The sequence below is a fragment of the Neodiprion lecontei genome, chromosome 1 (assembly GCF_021901455.1).
Source record: "Neodiprion lecontei isolate iyNeoLeco1 chromosome 1, iyNeoLeco1.1, whole genome shotgun sequence".
NCBI lineage: Eukaryota > Metazoa > Arthropoda > Insecta > Hymenoptera > Diprionidae > Neodiprion > Neodiprion lecontei.
The window spans coordinates 4,761,437-4,779,834 of NC_060260.1; the positions used below are offsets into that span (position 1 = coordinate 4,761,437).

Here is an 18,398-nt window from a genome sequence, read left to right on the forward strand (position 1 = left end):
TTTCGACAACATAATGAGGTGGAAAAAACTAACTGGCCATGCCCTGTCGTGTCTTTGATTCGTCATAATATAATAGGCGACGAAGTGAAGTACGCTGAGTATTGAAAACAATCGGCGATCGGACGCGACGCTCCGAGGTGCGTAGATTGATCGGCAGGTATGCGACATACGTACGTACGTCGTGCTTTAATTATTTGTTAGTAAAATGCAACGTGCAGAATCGAATGGGCTGACGTTTTAAGTCATGGATAAAGTCGTGTTCATTTGTGAGAATAAGTTTCTATATTTTCTATCAATCGAACGACTGGGGTGGTTGTTTGTTGGTAAACATAACCGGGTCAGGTTTACTACGCGTTTTAATATTTTGATACGCCGCGGCGTCGCGGCTGCGATCGTGTTTTGTTACAGTTACGATCGCATTTTGTCACGGGTGCGATTGTGTTTTGTCGCGTTCGTTTGAAATGTTCGTTGGAATCTCGAATGTTCAGTACTTGAATTTGTTCGACGATAATGCCGATTGTATTATCCGTATTTGCCGTTACTGGAATCCGTTGCAAAGTGTACGTGGCGCGTGTAGATGTACGTTTAAAAGCGAATTGACGCCGATGGTATTGTTTTGTGGCGGAATGGATCAGAAGCATCGAAAGTCGTAAGTCAACAACGCCAACCAACGCCACAACGCCAACAGCATGTGGTTGCTTCCAAGTTCCATGAGCGACGAGGGTGAGTCACGTTTTTTCGTAGGTATAAGTACTCGATTTTAATTAACAGAAATCTCGCGATGATCGACGCGTGCTGTGGCGTTAATTATTGCAGCAACATGTTGCGGCTTGACAAGTGCTTGCGAAATGAGGTACATATACGAAAAATGTAGGCAAATTATATGTGTGAGATGTTTTTTTATTTAATGCGTTTCTAATTGTTATCAGGAGGAAACATTGCATGTCTACCATAAATATACGTATATATTTTTTATATATATATTTATATTGTAATGAACTGATCTCCGTGTATTAAAAGTTTATATCGTCACTCGAACATGCTCCACCAGTAATATGACATATCGTTTAATATGTTATATTATTGTTTCTCCGAGATTCACTTGTTAGTCAGTTAGGAGAAAATTGCGAGATGTTTCGAAGACAATTGGAATAATAAATATATTATCATTATTGATTATGGTGTCGATGCAGTAGCTTCCTAAGGATGCATGTGTCATTTCACTCCATATTCTGTTGTCTCAAAGTATCAATTATCACCTAATACACAACAGGATCAAATCATAGGCCATTCATCCATATAATTATAGATAACGCTGCATTGACCCATCATCGAAATCTGGAGTAACATGGATATCAAATTTTTTTTTTATGACAGATATAAAAAAAAAAAAAAAAACTGCAACAAATCGAAACGATCGGAGTAATAAAAATCAGTATTAATAGCTTCAAATTCTCCTGCATTATGCAAAGTTTTATCTATAAAACTGATCGGTAATTAATTCGCATTACATAACGCGTGTTTCTATTCGTATAATATATAATTACGCATGGATAATTGCTACGGGAAGCTTTCATTGGGTGATCATTACTCCAGCTAACAAGAAGGCCGAGCAGCTTGTATGATCAACTAGCTGAAATTTTGTATTTTATTGAATAGAGTAACTTCGGAGGTATTAGCTAACTCTTTGCTACGGTACTGGCCACAAAATTTAGACAACCTACTGAAGTTGGCAATGATATATTCAGCTAATGTAGAGCTAATTAATACGGTTTGAATAAACTGTTTTCTTTAATTAAGGTAGATAGATCTTTATTGGGTAGGTAATAGTACCGTTATTACTATCAGTAATAATAGGTGTGTACAGTTTTTAAAACTGTACTTATTAAAATTTGTAGTCTTGTACACATTACTTTTTTTCATGTTCATTTACTTTTACTTGTTTTCTCCTTTTCCTTTCATTTCTAGGGGTATGTTGTAGGTAGGTAATACCATACGTTGTTTCTCGTATGTTTTGGTTCTGAGAAATAATTAAGATAACCATTTTTTACTGTTATAACTGGCCAATAAGTATCTGCCACTTTGCTTATATTATTAATCTATTTGTCATATATACAAATAATATACAATAGTCGCACTTAATACAAGTAATATTAAAAACTAACCTCCATAATGTTATTATTATATATATGTATAGTTATTATTATATGAATAGAAACTTGACCGCATCTAATTCTTTATCGGGGCGTCCATGTTACGCGTAATAATATAAATACATTTCTTATTATTTTTTTTTTTTTTTTTATAAAATTTGTATAATCTACATGAATCACTTTAAGTATATCTCCTCTCTTTAATCACAAAAAAATATAAATATAATAATTACTATGCAAGCAGGGGATTGCGAGCCACTCTCTGACAATATTTTATATTTAGGCATAGCTTTGGGATATGACCAATTTTTCACTTTCAAATTCAAATCGAATTATCATTAATGTTTGTGCGAATAGTAATTACAACTTTCAAAGCCTTTATTTTCACAAGCTGATCAAACTCAACTAATTAGATTCATTTTTTCTGTAACCATCATATTCATTTAACTCAAAATCGTTCGTATAGTTTAAACTGTATAATCTCCGTACTGAAAAAGTGCCAACAATTAGATGATACAATACATGCAAGAATCGTTTCGAGACATTACAGTATTTTTTTCAGTGATGCAAGCTTGTGAAAATAATATTGTCGTACCCAAATATAATCTCTTATTTCCGATGTATCCTTGGAGATTTTAGTTGATAGCTCGAGGGTGATGATAAAATCAGATTACCTCAGTTTATCTAGCGAAAAAGACATCGAGTAGAAAACCGTAATACTGGTCGTTTATTCGCTTGAGCAACTGCCTCTATTTATCGCAAATTTTTCAAGTCTGATTGGGATCAGAAAGATAAATTGTACCTGAAAGGTAGTTCCGAACGATCTTGTTTGATTTTCAATTACTTCACAAACTAATTACGTAAGTGTGACAGACTATTCTGAAAAGAGAATAAATTACGTCTATGATTGATGATAAAAATCAGGGTATCAAGCTGTCAGGGAATTTGCATGCATCTGTTAAGGTTGGAAAATGTTGAGTGATTTGGGCATGTGTCCTGGAATTTTTGTATTTTCTTCCTCGCTGGTTTTTCTCTTTACTCTTCGTAAGACAATTGAGTTTAGTGTGAAAAGGGTATTAGTAAAGAGAAATATAATTTTTTTACTTGAGATTAATGAAAAATATGAAAAACTACTATAAACCGTTCATAGTCTGAGATTGATGTTTCTTTCTTCATGTTTGGAAAGAATGGCGTATCATAAAAAGAAAAATGTCTATTTTCGTCTGTCAAATTGGGGATTGTCAGAAAATTTGTTGAATCATTGTCGCTTGACACCCTGAAAATATGCGATCATTGTTAGAATTTATATTTGAAGCAGACAAAAACTGCAAGTCTTTTAAAAAATGTTTATAACCGACAATAAAAATTATTATATGTCATTCGACTTCCAACATTACATCTCTAAAGATACATCGTCATAATTTGTTTTACTGATACTTGAAAGAGTTGACAGTGTACAGCTCGTCAGCCCCTAGATTACTTGTCTCCACATGTTACTATTATCATCTAAAGGAAAGGAACACTATATGCGCTATATCCATCAATAAGCAAGGTGGTTTTACAACAGATGCATATCTCTTATCTTATTTAATTTGAATTGAAACCTATATACAAAAGATACTGTACAGTAGTTTTTTTTTTTTTTTTTTTTCTTCTTGTTTCACTTTTATATCTTTAATTTCTGATATAGGTCCGTCATAGCCTTTGATCGCGAGTAGACCGTTTCGTTTGAAGAACATAGTACAGGGGTTAATTTGCGCGAATTTTCAATCTTTTGCACGTGAAAGAATATTGTACACTCGTTCTCCTTGCAGCCTGAAGAAACTTGATCATTGCGTCAATTCTAATCCATGTACCGTGCTCTTTGGACACACGAGCGCTAATGTTGCGTGGTACCATCGATAGAGGTCCAATATCCTACGTCTAATATGCCCTAACTTCATCAATAGGAATATTACAATTAGAGCTAAGATTGTTTGTACCATTGTTTAGGTGAAAGCACCCACAGTGACCCCATTTATTTGTATTCTCACTACATAAATTCTTGCCACGTACAGTAAGAACATACTGCAGTAAGATACGGACTCGGTGGTCACTTTCCCCAAAATTTTTGGGCTTTAATTTGATTATTCCCTCTCGTAATGTGTGATTAATTCATTACACTGGCATCTTATTCAAACAGTGCAAGTATATCGTCGCTAGACGAAGGATTTCCACTGCTTGCTCCGCTACTCGGTGGTGTATTAAGATCGGGCGGATCCAAGTATGAGAGTAATTCCATTGGGTCTACGACGTTGTCAGGCAATAGCTGAAAGGATAATGACGAATTGATAAAAAGTCATTTACAGTTTGCAGCGTGACGTTTTTCTCTTATTTCCCCACACCATCGAGCAGTAAAACCAGGTACAAAGGTCTCGTCTTTCTTGCCTCGTTGCCTTGCAATTATTTTCACATCAATTTTTGTTTTACTCACATTCAATGCCTCTTGCCCAGTTCCCTCTCCATCTATAACAGCTGCAGGGTCAAAGTTGAGGTCCGAAGGTATGTCTGCCGAGTCGTTGTTGATATTTGTACTTGTATTTCCGGAAGGATTGTGGTTTCCAGTCGACTCTTGAGATGATGGAGGTACGCTCGGTGGTCCGCTGTTTCCACCGCCAGGCGTATGAGGTGTGTGGGGTGTGTGTGGCGTGTGAGGTGTGTGCGGCATCTGAAACGAATCGATTAACCATCAGACAAATTCAATTACAAAGTTGAAAATTGTTCACGGTACCATGGTACCAAATTAGCACTGATATCTTTCGAGTATACTACCAAGATACTTGTAGAGAGCATTAGAAAAATTGTTTGTAAGAATTTTATTCTCTTACCTGATCGTTAAGAGTCTTCTCCATTGCGTTCAGAGGATCAAGAGAATTGACGGAGTCACTTAGATGCGACAGCGGACCTGCGCCACTGGAGTAATCGTTATTACTACTGTTATTCGTTCCTGGATTCATGTCGTAAGATCCTCTGGACGAATTCCTATGATTCATATTATTGTTGGCATACGCAGGGGGAGTATTATTCATCATAGACCCGCTAGCAATGCTGTTCATGTCGGGTGCGATGTAGGGACTCATTGCCTGATTCATGTCCCAGTTGTTCATTGTTGGCATATTCATACTACCGGGCGACATAGCTTTGCTCATTCTCTTGCAGTCGTTGTCCTCCTCAGATTTTATACCTGTCACACTCTTAGCAGGTTTCCAGCTTGCTGCCGAATCTATCGTTACCTCTTCAACCTCTGACGTATTTAGAGTAGTATTTAAAATTCCCCACATGTACTGATCTACTTCCAATCCTTCGAGTTGTGCAGGTTTGCTACAAGTGACAAATTATACATTATCTTAAATAATGCGGAGAACTTTCCCATATCGACATGTATATGTTGGCAAAGAAACCAGGTCAGTCGTCAAATTCTAAACAAACTTACTTGCAAACAGGACATCGCCACGATCCCCTTTCGCAGTTCAGTTGTAGATAGGATTCCAAATCGAAGCATTGTATATGTTTACAATCATTGCCCCGTGCAGGTAGTGTAATCCGTTTGAAAGTAATAGGACATTTCAATGATACCTAGAAAATAAAAAAAATAAAAAATTGAAACATATTTTTATTCGTCGTACACATACATTTCATATTACGATCCAAACCGATGTGGTTTTCATCCGTTTCTTACCTTCAGTGCTGTTTGCTCCACAACGTCTCGCTCCCTCTCAGATTGCATACCGTTATTCGATAACGTGTTGTTGAAGTTTCGCTTTATCTTAGCTATGCAGATTTCCGCAGCTTGTAACCTCTTGTGTAAAAGCCCTTGCAGAACGCTCCGTACGCTTGGCCGATGAACTAATTGTAGGACGAATAGATGTGACTATGGATAAAAAAAAAAAAGAAGTGGTTTTAATTTCCAGGATTGTCTAATTATAAGCCAATTAAGCAAACTCTTGTTCGTGGTGTTGACCAACAGTCTCAAGCTCTGCAATAATATTTTTACTCACACAGCAGCATGCAGAAACTGTGATTTGTATTGTGTTTCGCCCCGGCTGACACACATCTTTAAGGTAAAGTGGTTTGTGGGATGTTTTGTTTTCCCCTCTATCGATAACCAGCGGGGTCGCATTGACCGATACTTGAACGCTTGCCGGCCAATTGGTATTCATCTGCCTGTCTTCATGATGAAAGCATTTTAATTGTAGCTCAAGATCGGATCGCCACATTAGCGTCTGATGAACGGTGGTTTTCAACTGGAATACGTGGTTACTGACGGCCAAATTATGTTCTAGCCGGAAGGGTGGAAGTATGATACCATCCCTCACAGGGAATGTTAATCTCAGCTCGTCGTCCTCTGTAAAAACAAAAGAAATTTGAAGGGTTGGTACTTGGAAGAAAAAAATAACCGATAACCCGGGACGAATGGAACTCAACACTCCGCTTCCGAGTGGCAAGTTCCCTTTATCCCCGAAGTAATATTCCGTACACGCACGATACACTTACTCTGAATATTAACCGGTGACTTGATCTCGTTAAAATTCGGCTTTATATCTGGATTGGGGCTGATATAAGGTGTCATACTGGTAGCAGGAGTTAAAGGAGGAGTCGGGTTCCCAGGTATAGGACTATGCTGGTAGCTCATGTTTCCGGCACCGTTCGTCCTCATTGTCGCGACATCCTGTTGATACTGGCTGGTAGCTGCGTACGGCGACGTACCAGCATAACCAGGTGTCTGCTGGTGGCCGACAAATTGGTTGTTCACCGAGGTGGGTCCCATGTTAGTCGGGACTCCGCTATTCGCGTAATACTGATTGGCTTGTGCCGCCGGGTTGTAAGACGGGTTAGCTTGTCTCATCGTGGTGCCTCGCATCATGGAATTCGGTCCGAAGCCAGCGTTGCCAGGATTCATTCCCTGCATCGGTTGATACTGAGATTGAAAGCTTGGCCGACTACCGGCGTACGCGTTCGCATACTGATTATTGGGCATCCCGTTGAAGCCCGGCTGCATTGCCCCTGGATTCGGTCCCGGGTAAGGATTTTGCTGCCTCTTTTGCGCCATGTGCATTGCTGGATTAGGATACGGCGCTAACCTCCTCGGGTAAGCTTGTTGAGTCTGCGCCTGTCGAGTTTTCGAACGTTAGGTACAGAGTGTATTTTGGAAAACGTTCGACGCTCGATCGTTCAATAATCATGCACACATCGGACTGGTTACCAATCCTCTTTGGGTCAATTACGAACTCACCTGCATGTTCATCTTGTTCATCTGCATATTGTTGGGTCCCATCATGTTGTTCATCCCCATGTTGCCCATGTTCGCTATCGAGTTCATCGGACTTATTCCGTTCATACCGTTCATCCCGTTCATGCCCCCCATAGTCATCGGGTTCATCGTATTCATACCACTCATCGCGTTCATCGAATTCATAGAATTCATCGTATGCATCGGTCCCATGGAACCCATGCTGTTGAAGTTATTCATACCGACCGGTCCGAGTCCAGCCATCGCTCCTCTCTGCGCGTACCCCGTATTGTACGCCTGGTGAGCCATTCCATGTTGGCTCTGCATCTGTTACACGATTCACGTTATTGAAATTCATACAATAATATTGCATTCGGGCTTTGGTTTGTTAAACTACTGCAGTTGCGCTTCGATGTTGCGATGTCGCAAGAATTACTTTGCCGATTCCCTACCTGGTTATACTGTGCGGGGATGTCTTGGCGGTCCTGCATGGCCACCACGCTGGCAGTGGCGGTGGCCGTGGCGGTAGCCGCTGCCACCATCGCCGCGGCGCTTAGCGTCGAACCACCACCCCCGTTGTGGGATGGCGCCGTGTTATGATAGCCAGATGATAACACGGACTGCACTCCCACCCCGATCGCCGCCGTTTTTAACGTTAAGAGAATACCGTGTAAAATGAGACCAAGTTCCCCTCAACGTGGGCCGCCCTAAAATCAATATAAAAACAAAACCAGATTATAGTTGTGCGTGTACCGTAAAATTGTACGTAGGTACGTACGTACATTGATTCGTGTAGGGTGATTTATCGGCAATGTTAAAGATGGCGTTCGATAATAAATCCGTAACATATTCAAGGACATTTTCAGGCTATTCAAGGACATTTAGGAAATATAAAAATACACGAATGCAGAGGGTGCTGTACAGAATCGGCTCGATGTACGAGACATACGTTATTTCTACTACAATCTGCTAGTAGGGCAAAACAAAAAACGCGATTCGAGGCGGGAATCCACTTTTTTAAAAACAGTTACTTAGTGAGCACGAATAAACTGTATATCATTCGCAGCTAACCTTAAAAATAGAGTACTTCCGGGAGGTAGGAAAAATTCAAGGTTAGTTTCCAGGACCACTGGACACCATGTTAAACCTGCGTTATATACTTGAAAATGAATTATACGGATCTGAATAAAATATACCACAATATCACTGTAATAAATCCTTACTCAAGTACCTACGTACAGTAAATGATGAACGAACAGACGCGTAATTACGAGAACTCTATCGTCAGACGTGACTTCCGGCCGAGCCGGAGAATCAGCCTAGCTTGTAGCCTGTAGACTGTTTTATATTGCGAATGAACCGCTTGAGCGATTAACTCGAGGATGTTTCCCTTCGCGTATTGTAAGTATTGATTATTCGCGGAGTTACGTTTAGATCGACGTACCTATGAACGAATGTAGCGTGTAACTAGTCTCTAGTGATAAGTTTTGATAAAACTTCAGAATCGTCGTGTTAAGTTAATACAAATGGTGGTTAATCGCTCTATTGAAAATTGATACCGGAATAATACTGGTCGAAAGGTTCAACGTCCATCTTACATATTTACGTGACTTAATTCACACATCCTTGATGTTCTATCCCTACTTCTAACGCATGAGTGTACACAACACAAACTGCGAACGCTAGGGTAATTAAAAATAGAAAAACAATCTCCCGACTGGGTTACCGAGCAACCAGGAAGCATTGGTTGAATTGTTACTGAAATCAATTGAGTTTTAAAGTCCACAGCTAGTAGTCACAAGTCTTCGACTTTCATAGTTTGTATTATCAACTAACGGTTATAAATTACAGTTGCGCTACGCGGTTGATAAGCATTTGTTGTGTCATTTGACGATGTTTATTAGAAATGGCGTAGGTACGTAACTCTGTCTAGAAAAAATATTGTACTATCGATACTAAACGCGGTGAAGATCGATCGCGTTGAAGAGAAAATTTTAATTATTTGAAGGATTTGTAATTCTAAAGAAATAATTAGCGAGATGTATACACAATTGGTAGTCTGTACAGTGCTCGTGAAGTAATACTCATTATACTGGCAGACTAGTTAGACTAGTAACAATTACATAAACTGCGAGTAATTTTTTTATTTCCACGTCACAAGTATGCGTAACAAACAAAAAATTATTGTGTCATCGGTTTGAAACGATTTTTTTTTTTTATTCATTTAGTTGATCAGCGAAGGTTGGATTCAATAATTATAACGGGCAATTTTATTCAACGAATCGACAATTGATAATCCTCCAACAACCTTGACGACACTAAATCGTTATCGTTATTCGCGGCTATACTTTTTGCCTATCAAATTGCAGTGGTAATAATATTACTGACTTCGTCAACGAAACCGGAAGAATAAAGTTATGAAATCACGTGTTGCCTCGAGCCAAGGTTCTACACACTGTGCTACGTGATAAAATAACTAATTCAACGCGTTCGCGAAGGTTTTGTGTAAATAAGTGCGCTTCAATAACACGAGTACATCACGTAACGCATAATACAATCCTGCAGAACTTTGTACTGCGGAGAGTCGTATACGGGGACGGAAAAAATACAAAACAGTACCAACATCAACAACAATAATAATAATAACAAAGCAAAGAAAATATTTCCAACCAGTATCGCGACTGTCGCGTATGCTCACAAACGTACAAGGTACTTCTCAACACGTTCAATAGTTCAAGGCTCGGTGCATCTCGAAGAAGGTGTGCGTAAGAAGATGCGAAGTCACGGGGGATCGTAAAGATGACGTTCAACGATGAAATCGCGTTTGACACTTGGCGCGTCACGCCCGAAGAGCACGTGCGCGCATCGATCATCCTGCTGCATCCATATACATTACAGCAGCGTTACAGCATTATCGAAGGTTGGAGTAAAATCAGGACGATTCGCGGAAATGACCAAGGGTGGGAGAATTTTTTGTTCCTTCCTTCCTTAAGGAATGGAACACGAAGAGGAAAAATGAAAAGATAAAGAGAAGGAAACATCGGGGCCGGAAGTCCTTTGAACTTGTCAGAAACGATTTTGAACGTCGACCAAGTATCGGAGCACAGACGCAAGCAACCCTCGCCCAGGTTCCAACGACTTCGGGGCATCCCCTTCGCAACAAAACTACGAACAGCCCAGCTGGCTGCCCTGCACGCTGCCTGCCTGCCTGCCTTCCTTCCTTCTCACTTGCGAGAAGCCCCTGTCGCTCGCTATTCGCTGCCGCTCTCGCTTTTCTGTGGGAAATGCACGTGTTCCCTATTCACACAGAGCGACCAACCGACCGTACTTCTCTCCTCTACCACCACCATCACCACCACAACTATGGGGCTACTACTGCTATTAGTAATACTACTACACCACCGATTCCATACTACGCCACGTAATATGCTGTTTGGTGCTTGTCGTTGCTTCAGAGGATGATTCCCTGTTGCAGCGACGGCACGGCACTGTGCTATCCATCGAATGTGCAACGGAGAGGGAGGGAAGGATGGAAGGAAATAAGGAAGGTAGGTAGGTAGGTAGGAGCTTCTGGAGAGTGAGAGAATCTTTCGTTTATTTCTTTTTTATTTTTTTGTTTTCTTCTTTCTCACCGATGCATGCAGCTCTGCTCGGAAAGCCCTTTTCTCACAAACATCATTCTACACATAATGCCTGTTGGATAATAGCTGCTGCAGTTCAAAACTACTGAAAAGCATTGTTGCTATACTGCGGAGAGACTTTTAGGGAGTACGTTGAACATAGCGGCCTAATTTTTATTTCTTTCTTCTTTCTTCGCCGAGGGATGAGGATAAACGTAAGGATTCCAAGATCCAAGGAGTTCTTGTTCGACGATGCAATTTCGCGTTGAGCAGAAAGAATGAATCTAATTGTGCTTCGAAGTAAAACCTGGATTTTATTCAGGATTTGGCATCGACGCTCAAGTCTTCCCATCAACGAATCATCGATACGTTGTATATGTTCGATAAGAAGGACACAATGTTCGTGTATACATAATACAAAACTCTGGTAGTAGCCTATGCAGAGAAATTACATAAGCTTCGATCGATTCCACGAAACAATAATTTCGATACCGCGATGGCGGAGAGAATATTCCCAGATGACGTCATCATCCCCGTCTCCTGCCACACAGCTACGGCCTCACCCTTCGGCAAATTCGAACTCGGCTCAATTCTCATGGTTTTACCACCACCACCACCCTAAATACAACCTATACTACTACTATACTGCCGCTGCTGCTACCGGCTCGAATAGTATCACCACTACACGTTGCCGATACACTAACCCAACCTCTTTCTCACCCCGGTTGGATTTCTCCTCCCCCCATTTCGCATCCCTCTTTCTCTCCACCTCGCTCGCTCCCTCTCCCCCCTCCCATTATTCTATCCCCTCTTGGATTTCTATTCTCGTATGTCAATATTTCGTCAACTAGTGCCTACGAAACGGGGCTCGTAACAAAGACCCTCTTACACAGCTTGCGTTTAAAAATCATTGTCGATGATGCGAGCGGAACAAAGGCGGACGGGGGCAAAGACGTGTGGTATTGGTTATAGCGATTCGTGCACGTGTATGTATCTCTGCACGTGGGGATAGACGTACGATATATTTGTTTGCGTACGCGTTATACTACACACGCATACACGGCCATACGCGAAATATGCGTACAATATAGTCGTAATACCGTTACGCCTTTCATTACAACTGCATGAGGGAAGAAAAATAAGTGGAATAAGAAGAAAAAAAGAAAATGCAAAGGAAATAAAATGAATCGTTCTTACGTTCTTGCCTCTATAACCGATCGGCGTTCGTGTACAATGGACATATTTATACGTATATACCTACGTGCCCATACATATGCTGTGCGTATTATACATGTACAGGTATATACACGTATACACATTATTAAAAGCATGCTCGAGCGAGCCTGAACGCATCGTGCGTATCAAAGTCATTATACTTGAACATATTTGAATAATCACTACTATTATTATTTCATGATTTTTATTACACGCCGCTTTATCGGGTTCATCCAATGATCCTAGCCTTATGCCGCAGAAGTTATTTGAAAGAAATCGTTGCCGGTCCGCGGTTGTATTAGGCGAGAATGTGAATTTTCGAAAATATTTTTTACGCTGAAAGCTAGACAATAACATGTATAGTGATCGATCGATAATTATGCCGTTTCACGACGAGTGGTTAGTCGCTGCTGTCAAACAGCCGCCACCTTGTCGTCAGTCACTCTCCTCTCTACAAAAGCGTTGGCTGTTGCTGCTGCTGCAGCAATAAAACCTGCAGTGCCGTCATATTTTTAAACCAATGTGGAATGGAATCGTAAACAGATTATACAACAAACCTGATCACGTGATATTTTTATTATACAAGGGTCACAGTCTACTAATAGTCAACGTCAATCTGCAAACTCGTATAATTATTATTTCCGGATTTACCTGTCATCTCGCATGCGACCGAGAGCGAGTTGTTCTACATTTCCGTGGATGCTTCCACGACTCCCAACACAAGGTTTGCCCTAGCTGTTTCTTCCTTACCCTCCTGTTCGCTTTTCTTCCAATGACAGGCTCGCGGTCCGCGTGCGATTTTTATGTTTATAATAATACAGTGATGATATTTTTCGTTTGACGATGTAAATTTCGAACGTTGCGTCGCGTCGCGTCGCGTCGCCTTGGTGTCCTCGTCCCTCCCCCGCCGCTCCTTCTTATTCTGAAACTTCTCATTCGCGCTGTAAGGAGTGTATGTACCTATAATGCCACTTGCGAATTGTGCAACGTTGCTGCGACCAGCGAAATTACGAAACGTTCAAGCGAGCGTTGAGCACTCGGTATGTGTGCGTGTAGGTGTGTACACCGCGTATATACATATATACACATACGCCTTATTGCAACGACGCGAAATCATGACGCAAAGATTGACGGGGGGATGGATACCTGCCTTAGATTTCCATTTATGGAATGATTATTACAAACACCGAGAGCCTCCTTTTGCCTGCGCAAGTCTCTTTGCTCGCTCGAGTATCTCTGGGTAGGTACCTACATGCATACTTCGCATCAAATGTCACCGGCTGTTGGTTTCTAGCTTTATATTGTACAATTACCCGGGTTCTTATTCTGCACGAATAAGTCTCGATAAATCGGGTGCGGACATTTTCACCTTACGTAATTGCCGACGTTGACGATGTTTCAATCTCATCGAAGATCGTCTGGTAATAGCGGCAAATAAACAATGCAACGGAACTCGGAAATATAGATGTAAGGGTCTGGATATTAACGGGCAGAATTGGGTATGTCAGCGTGTAACACTTGGGTCAGGTGTTTCTCACAAAGTGGAGCGGTCAGACTTTTGCTATGTATATTTATACGTATACATACAGTGTGTGTATGTGTATATACACATCGGTGCAGCGCTGGCGTGTCCGCATACCTAGTCATGGCATAAATGACATCTGTCATACGACGGTTAGTTTGGTTTTTGAGAAGGATCACCGAGTGCAGCGTTGCCAAGTCGACCAACGATGGCAATAAACGGGGACGGGTTTTCCATACCTGCCTACCTTATACCTTATGTTATACCGTGTGCAAACTATGTTACAAGTACTCAACTCGACTAGACTCGACTAGACTCGAGACTCGCCTAGCATTATTACAGTTTGGATTACTGATAAGTATGTGCCATCTTGGGTATAGTCGGTAACTCTCGCGCGCCTAGCTCTTATACTATTGTGTAACAATTAATTATGAAAATTTAATTGCGCTTCACCTTGAGCAAAGTACGAGAATAATATACGAAGGTCGTACCATTGTCAGCGTTTTGGTTGTGTGTGTGTGCAGTTGTACGTTATAATGCACACATTCAACTCTTCCAATACATGCGACGATTGTTCGTCGGGCGTGTGTATATCCGATAATATACACACGGTGTATTTACTTAGGAACTATTAGTCCATCCATGCATTTGTCCGTTTGCTCGTGCGTGCGTGCGTGCGTGCGTGCTTGCTTGCGTGTATGCACGTTAATACGCGTCTGATTGTCGCTCGTCGCGCTGCTGCAAAACAGTTTCATAACTTTGGATTCGATTTGATTCGCATTGGTGCAGCGTCAGCAGCTTTAATTACGCAATTTCTGAGTCATTTGTTATAATTCAAGAGTGCGTGACGATTTTGATCGGTTTGCTACGCGCTGGACGATACGGATTCGATTTTCCACATATTTATACGCAATTTGAGAGTGTAAAAGTTGGAGGAGAATTTTCGTCGGATAATAACGAATATTACGTACATTACGTACCAAAGATCGTTTTCACTGTTAGTTTATTCGACGTATTGTAAAACCATTTAGGTACAAGGGGTTATTTGGGAGTCAAAAGTTGGCGACGTTAGACCTGCAGTTGGGTAATATTTATATCGTTAAGTATAACGGCGAAATAAAATCAACGAGGGTCGGCCGATCTATGGACAGAGCCTGGAATTCTTAGCCGGAGAAATCTCAGAGCCCCTAAAGTTGGGTTGGAAAGGACGAAGGACGAGCTGTACAGGGTGGTCGGTTTTACGATGATTTGAATTTCGGAAAAGTGGACGATATTATGCGGTGGTATGCGAGAGATTGCGGCAGCGTTCCTTCCTTCTCTGGGCTCTTCTAGCTGCGGTCTAGCGAGCAGAGCCAGTCCGTTACACAAGCTTATTTTAACAAACCTATTTCTGATATTGCGCCACCCAGCAGCTTATATTAAGATTACAAACGTTTAAGAAACACACTCTCTGATCCGAGGCATGTGTATCCTATCCTACGCTGCCTGACTGACTCGGCTTACCCAGCGTTACCCTAATCCTTGTCCGTATAACCGAGTCTACCTAGCTTTGCTGCCCATGTATACATACACACATACGTACCTAACTACCTACCCTAGGCAACTATACCTACGATTGCTGAAAAACTAGCAGCTAACCAACCGACCGTTAATATACCGAAGACTGGAATTGCTTCGATAACGCTGACGCGAAAATGAGGCGAAGAAGAGGAATACATTGATAATGCGGAATAATGATTTTAGGCCCGGTGAAGTATCGGGTATTATGCTTGCGTATGCCGGTGCGCCTTGTAATAAAAGCGATCGTAACAGTGGCTATCTATCTATCTTTTTAGAGTGCTAAGTGAAAGCTTGACGTTCGCTCGACAGGCAATCCGGCCCATTCTAAGGTGCATATCTACTTATAGGTACAATTCCGACTATAGGTACGGACAACTGTTGTGAGGCTTTTCTGCTGCTCGCAACCAGAACTAGAAAACTGTTGTATGTACCTCGGCCTGCGATTAGTTATCGATATATCCTTAAAGGAAGTGGATTTCTATCGCGTGTCGAGAATGAATAAACCGAGCAGGGGAATATCTCAGCGATGCAGGTTAAAAAGTTCCACCGAACTTTTTATACTTACACGCTGTTTGTTGTTCGAGTTTAAAATTAAATTCTTCGGGTATACTTGATTTTCCCCTCCCCGCTTTATTTAAACGTAAAAGGATCGAGCCTGAGATCGTGACGAAATATATTTAGCTCCGAAATAACTTGCCCGAGAGGAATATTTGCGTTCTCCGAGTCTCTCGCTCCCTCTTTCTCCATCTCTCTCTCTCTCTCTCTCTCTGTCTCTCCTTCTCGAAGATGAAAAAGAATAAGAAGAAGATGAAGATGACGATGAAGAAGAAGAATAAGAATAAGAATAAGAAGGGGAAGAAGAAACAGTTTCTGACGCTGTCGTCGTCGTCGTTTGATTGCGAACTCGCGTTAAGGACATTCTGTGTTTCGTCAAACGCGGCGTGATTAAACATATGAAATTGAATGAGTTGGGACGCGAGACGCGGTTTCTTGTTCGCAGCTGACGTCGACCGACAAATTCCACTCAAAATCTTTCACTCACTCGTTTGAATTCGTACCTGAGCCGAATCGATTAGAGTAATCAACGCGTTGACCGCGTACGCGCTTGTTCGTCGATTATCCAATTCAATTGATAAAGGCTTTATCTCGCGTACAATAATATTAGACGGGACTCGTAATATTATATCGGACATTCACTACCAATCTAACCCTGGTTATAATACACGAGGATAATCTTTGACTATACATGTATGTATACGTACATTACTTATGCCAGGCCAAGGAGTCTGTCCAGATAATGTTTTTGTTTCAAGATGGCAGTTTGGCGCGACCGCGATTCCCTTCCCTTTTTTAGGTTACGGAAGTTTCAAGGAAACGCGCGTATTACGTCTGGTTCACTTCTGGCCACCTCCTCTCTTTCACTTCCTCTCATTCGTTTATTTTTCTCCCCTACGATTAAATCTGTTGATAATATAAGAAGGGATTTAGTTGTTTTTCGAAACGTCACAGTGGCCGGGAGATATTATATCGGTCGTTGTTGAGTCAAAAACCGATCGCCGCTTGTCAAAACTTACCTAATGGCCGATCACGATCTGCAAGTAGAACATTATCCTCCACACCGAGTTTAGGGCGACCGGTACGCAGCCACAAGTATCGTTATAATCCAAATTGGGTAGAACAAACACTTGTCACACAGCACAACACAACTTTCATATAAATGTGTCAATTGTCATCATCCATCACGATAGTAAAAACGATCAATTTTCCACTTGCCTCCGTTGCGTTTACGCATCACCTTGTCATTTTTATCAACATCGAATGCTTGCCCGTCAGCCGAGTATATATAACGCTATAAATTAACGATTCGAACAATGTTAGAATATACACTACTGTAACTCTTAACGTAGATGCTACAATGCATCCGATCGAACGTACGAACGAACGACCAACCAACGAACGGAATGAATATATGTCAAAAGAACTGGAACTGTAATCCGTGCACTGTGAAATGTTCCCTTATCATATAAGATTCGAACAACCTTCTCTTCTCTGTTATCTTGACGAATTCGATCGTCGATTCGTCTTCGAGTTTATTTTACTTTATGGGGGGGGAAAAACACCACGAGTTGCGTAGGGTTGAACAACCACGACACGGTCGAAAACAACAACAATAAAAAGAGGAACACAAGAGGGGAACTTGGACGAAGAGGACGAAGAACGTTGGAAACGGAGGAGGTACGAAGTATAAGAAGGTGAATAACGTGCAAGGATCAAACCGCACCACGAGATACACCAGATGTCACAGAAATGTCAGAACTGTAACGAACGTAAAAAACTCATTTATTTATATCTGATGGATCGCTGACTCGGGACATTCGTCGCCGAGTTTGTCATGGTTCGAACCGAGAAGCACGCGTATTACCGACGATGAGGACGAAGAAAACGGCGAAGAAGACGACGACCACGACATTTGCCTCTTGTGTTTACGAATAGGTACTGGTACCGTCCTCCGCTCCGGGTAGCATTGGCCGAACGCTAAACGGTTGAAAGTAATACTGTCTAGTGAGAGGTTGTTGAAGCCAACAACGACGCTGTGTGCGCCCGGTGACTACTACGTTGTGCGTCCTGGTCGTTTCGTGGTGGTGGTGGTGGTGGTGGTGATGTGGTGGTGCTGGTGGGGTGGTGGTGGTAGTGCCCGTGTGGTGGTGGTGGTCGTCCTCTCGTAGCGTCGCGTGGTGATGGTGATGGCGATGGTGGCGGTAGTGGTGGTGGTACACCTCCGTTCCCTGGCTACACGTCTCCTCTCCCAACCCACACAACTCCTCTAGTCTCTCATCGTCGTCGTCATCGTCGTCGCGTCGCGTCGTGTCGGCGTCGTTGTCGTCGCTACTTCTCACACGCAGCTGCGCTCCTCCAGGCGCATTGGTATAGGTGCGATTGTGCGCCGTGGTGGGAGTTTCGACAGGAGCGTCGGCCCACGGCTGGGTTCTACATATACGTACGTATGTACGTGCATACCAACTTGGCGCTCTCTCGCACGCACGCTCCACTCCGTTCCA

The 18,398-nt window shown here is 41.9% G+C and overlaps 1 protein-coding gene across 2 annotated transcripts; it reads right to left on the minus strand.

The window, feature by feature from the left end:
• Positions 1-1,795: 1,795 nt before the first annotated feature.
• Positions 1,796-17,948, minus strand: LOC107226347 (zinc finger MIZ domain-containing protein 1). 2 transcript variants are annotated; one of them, XM_015667135.2, is made up of 11 exons: positions 16,914-17,948; positions 16,602-16,800; positions 7,875-8,129; positions 7,426-7,749; positions 6,687-7,302; positions 6,191-6,537; positions 5,872-6,063; positions 5,626-5,768; positions 5,021-5,513; positions 4,627-4,860; positions 1,796-4,461 (listed from the first exon to the last, which is right to left on the minus strand). In XM_015667135.2, the coding sequence occupies exons 3-11, from the start codon at positions 7,962-7,964 to the stop codon at positions 4,324-4,326; spliced, it is 2,577 nt and encodes an 858-aa protein (XP_015522621.1). In that variant the 5' UTR covers positions 7,965-8,129; positions 16,602-16,800; positions 16,914-17,948; the 3' UTR covers positions 1,796-4,323. The 2 variants fall into 2 exon arrangements, with proteins under 2 accessions (XP_015522621.1, XP_015522620.1); XM_015667134.2 differs by lacking the exon at positions 16,602-16,800.
• Positions 17,949-18,398: the final 450 nt, after the last annotated feature.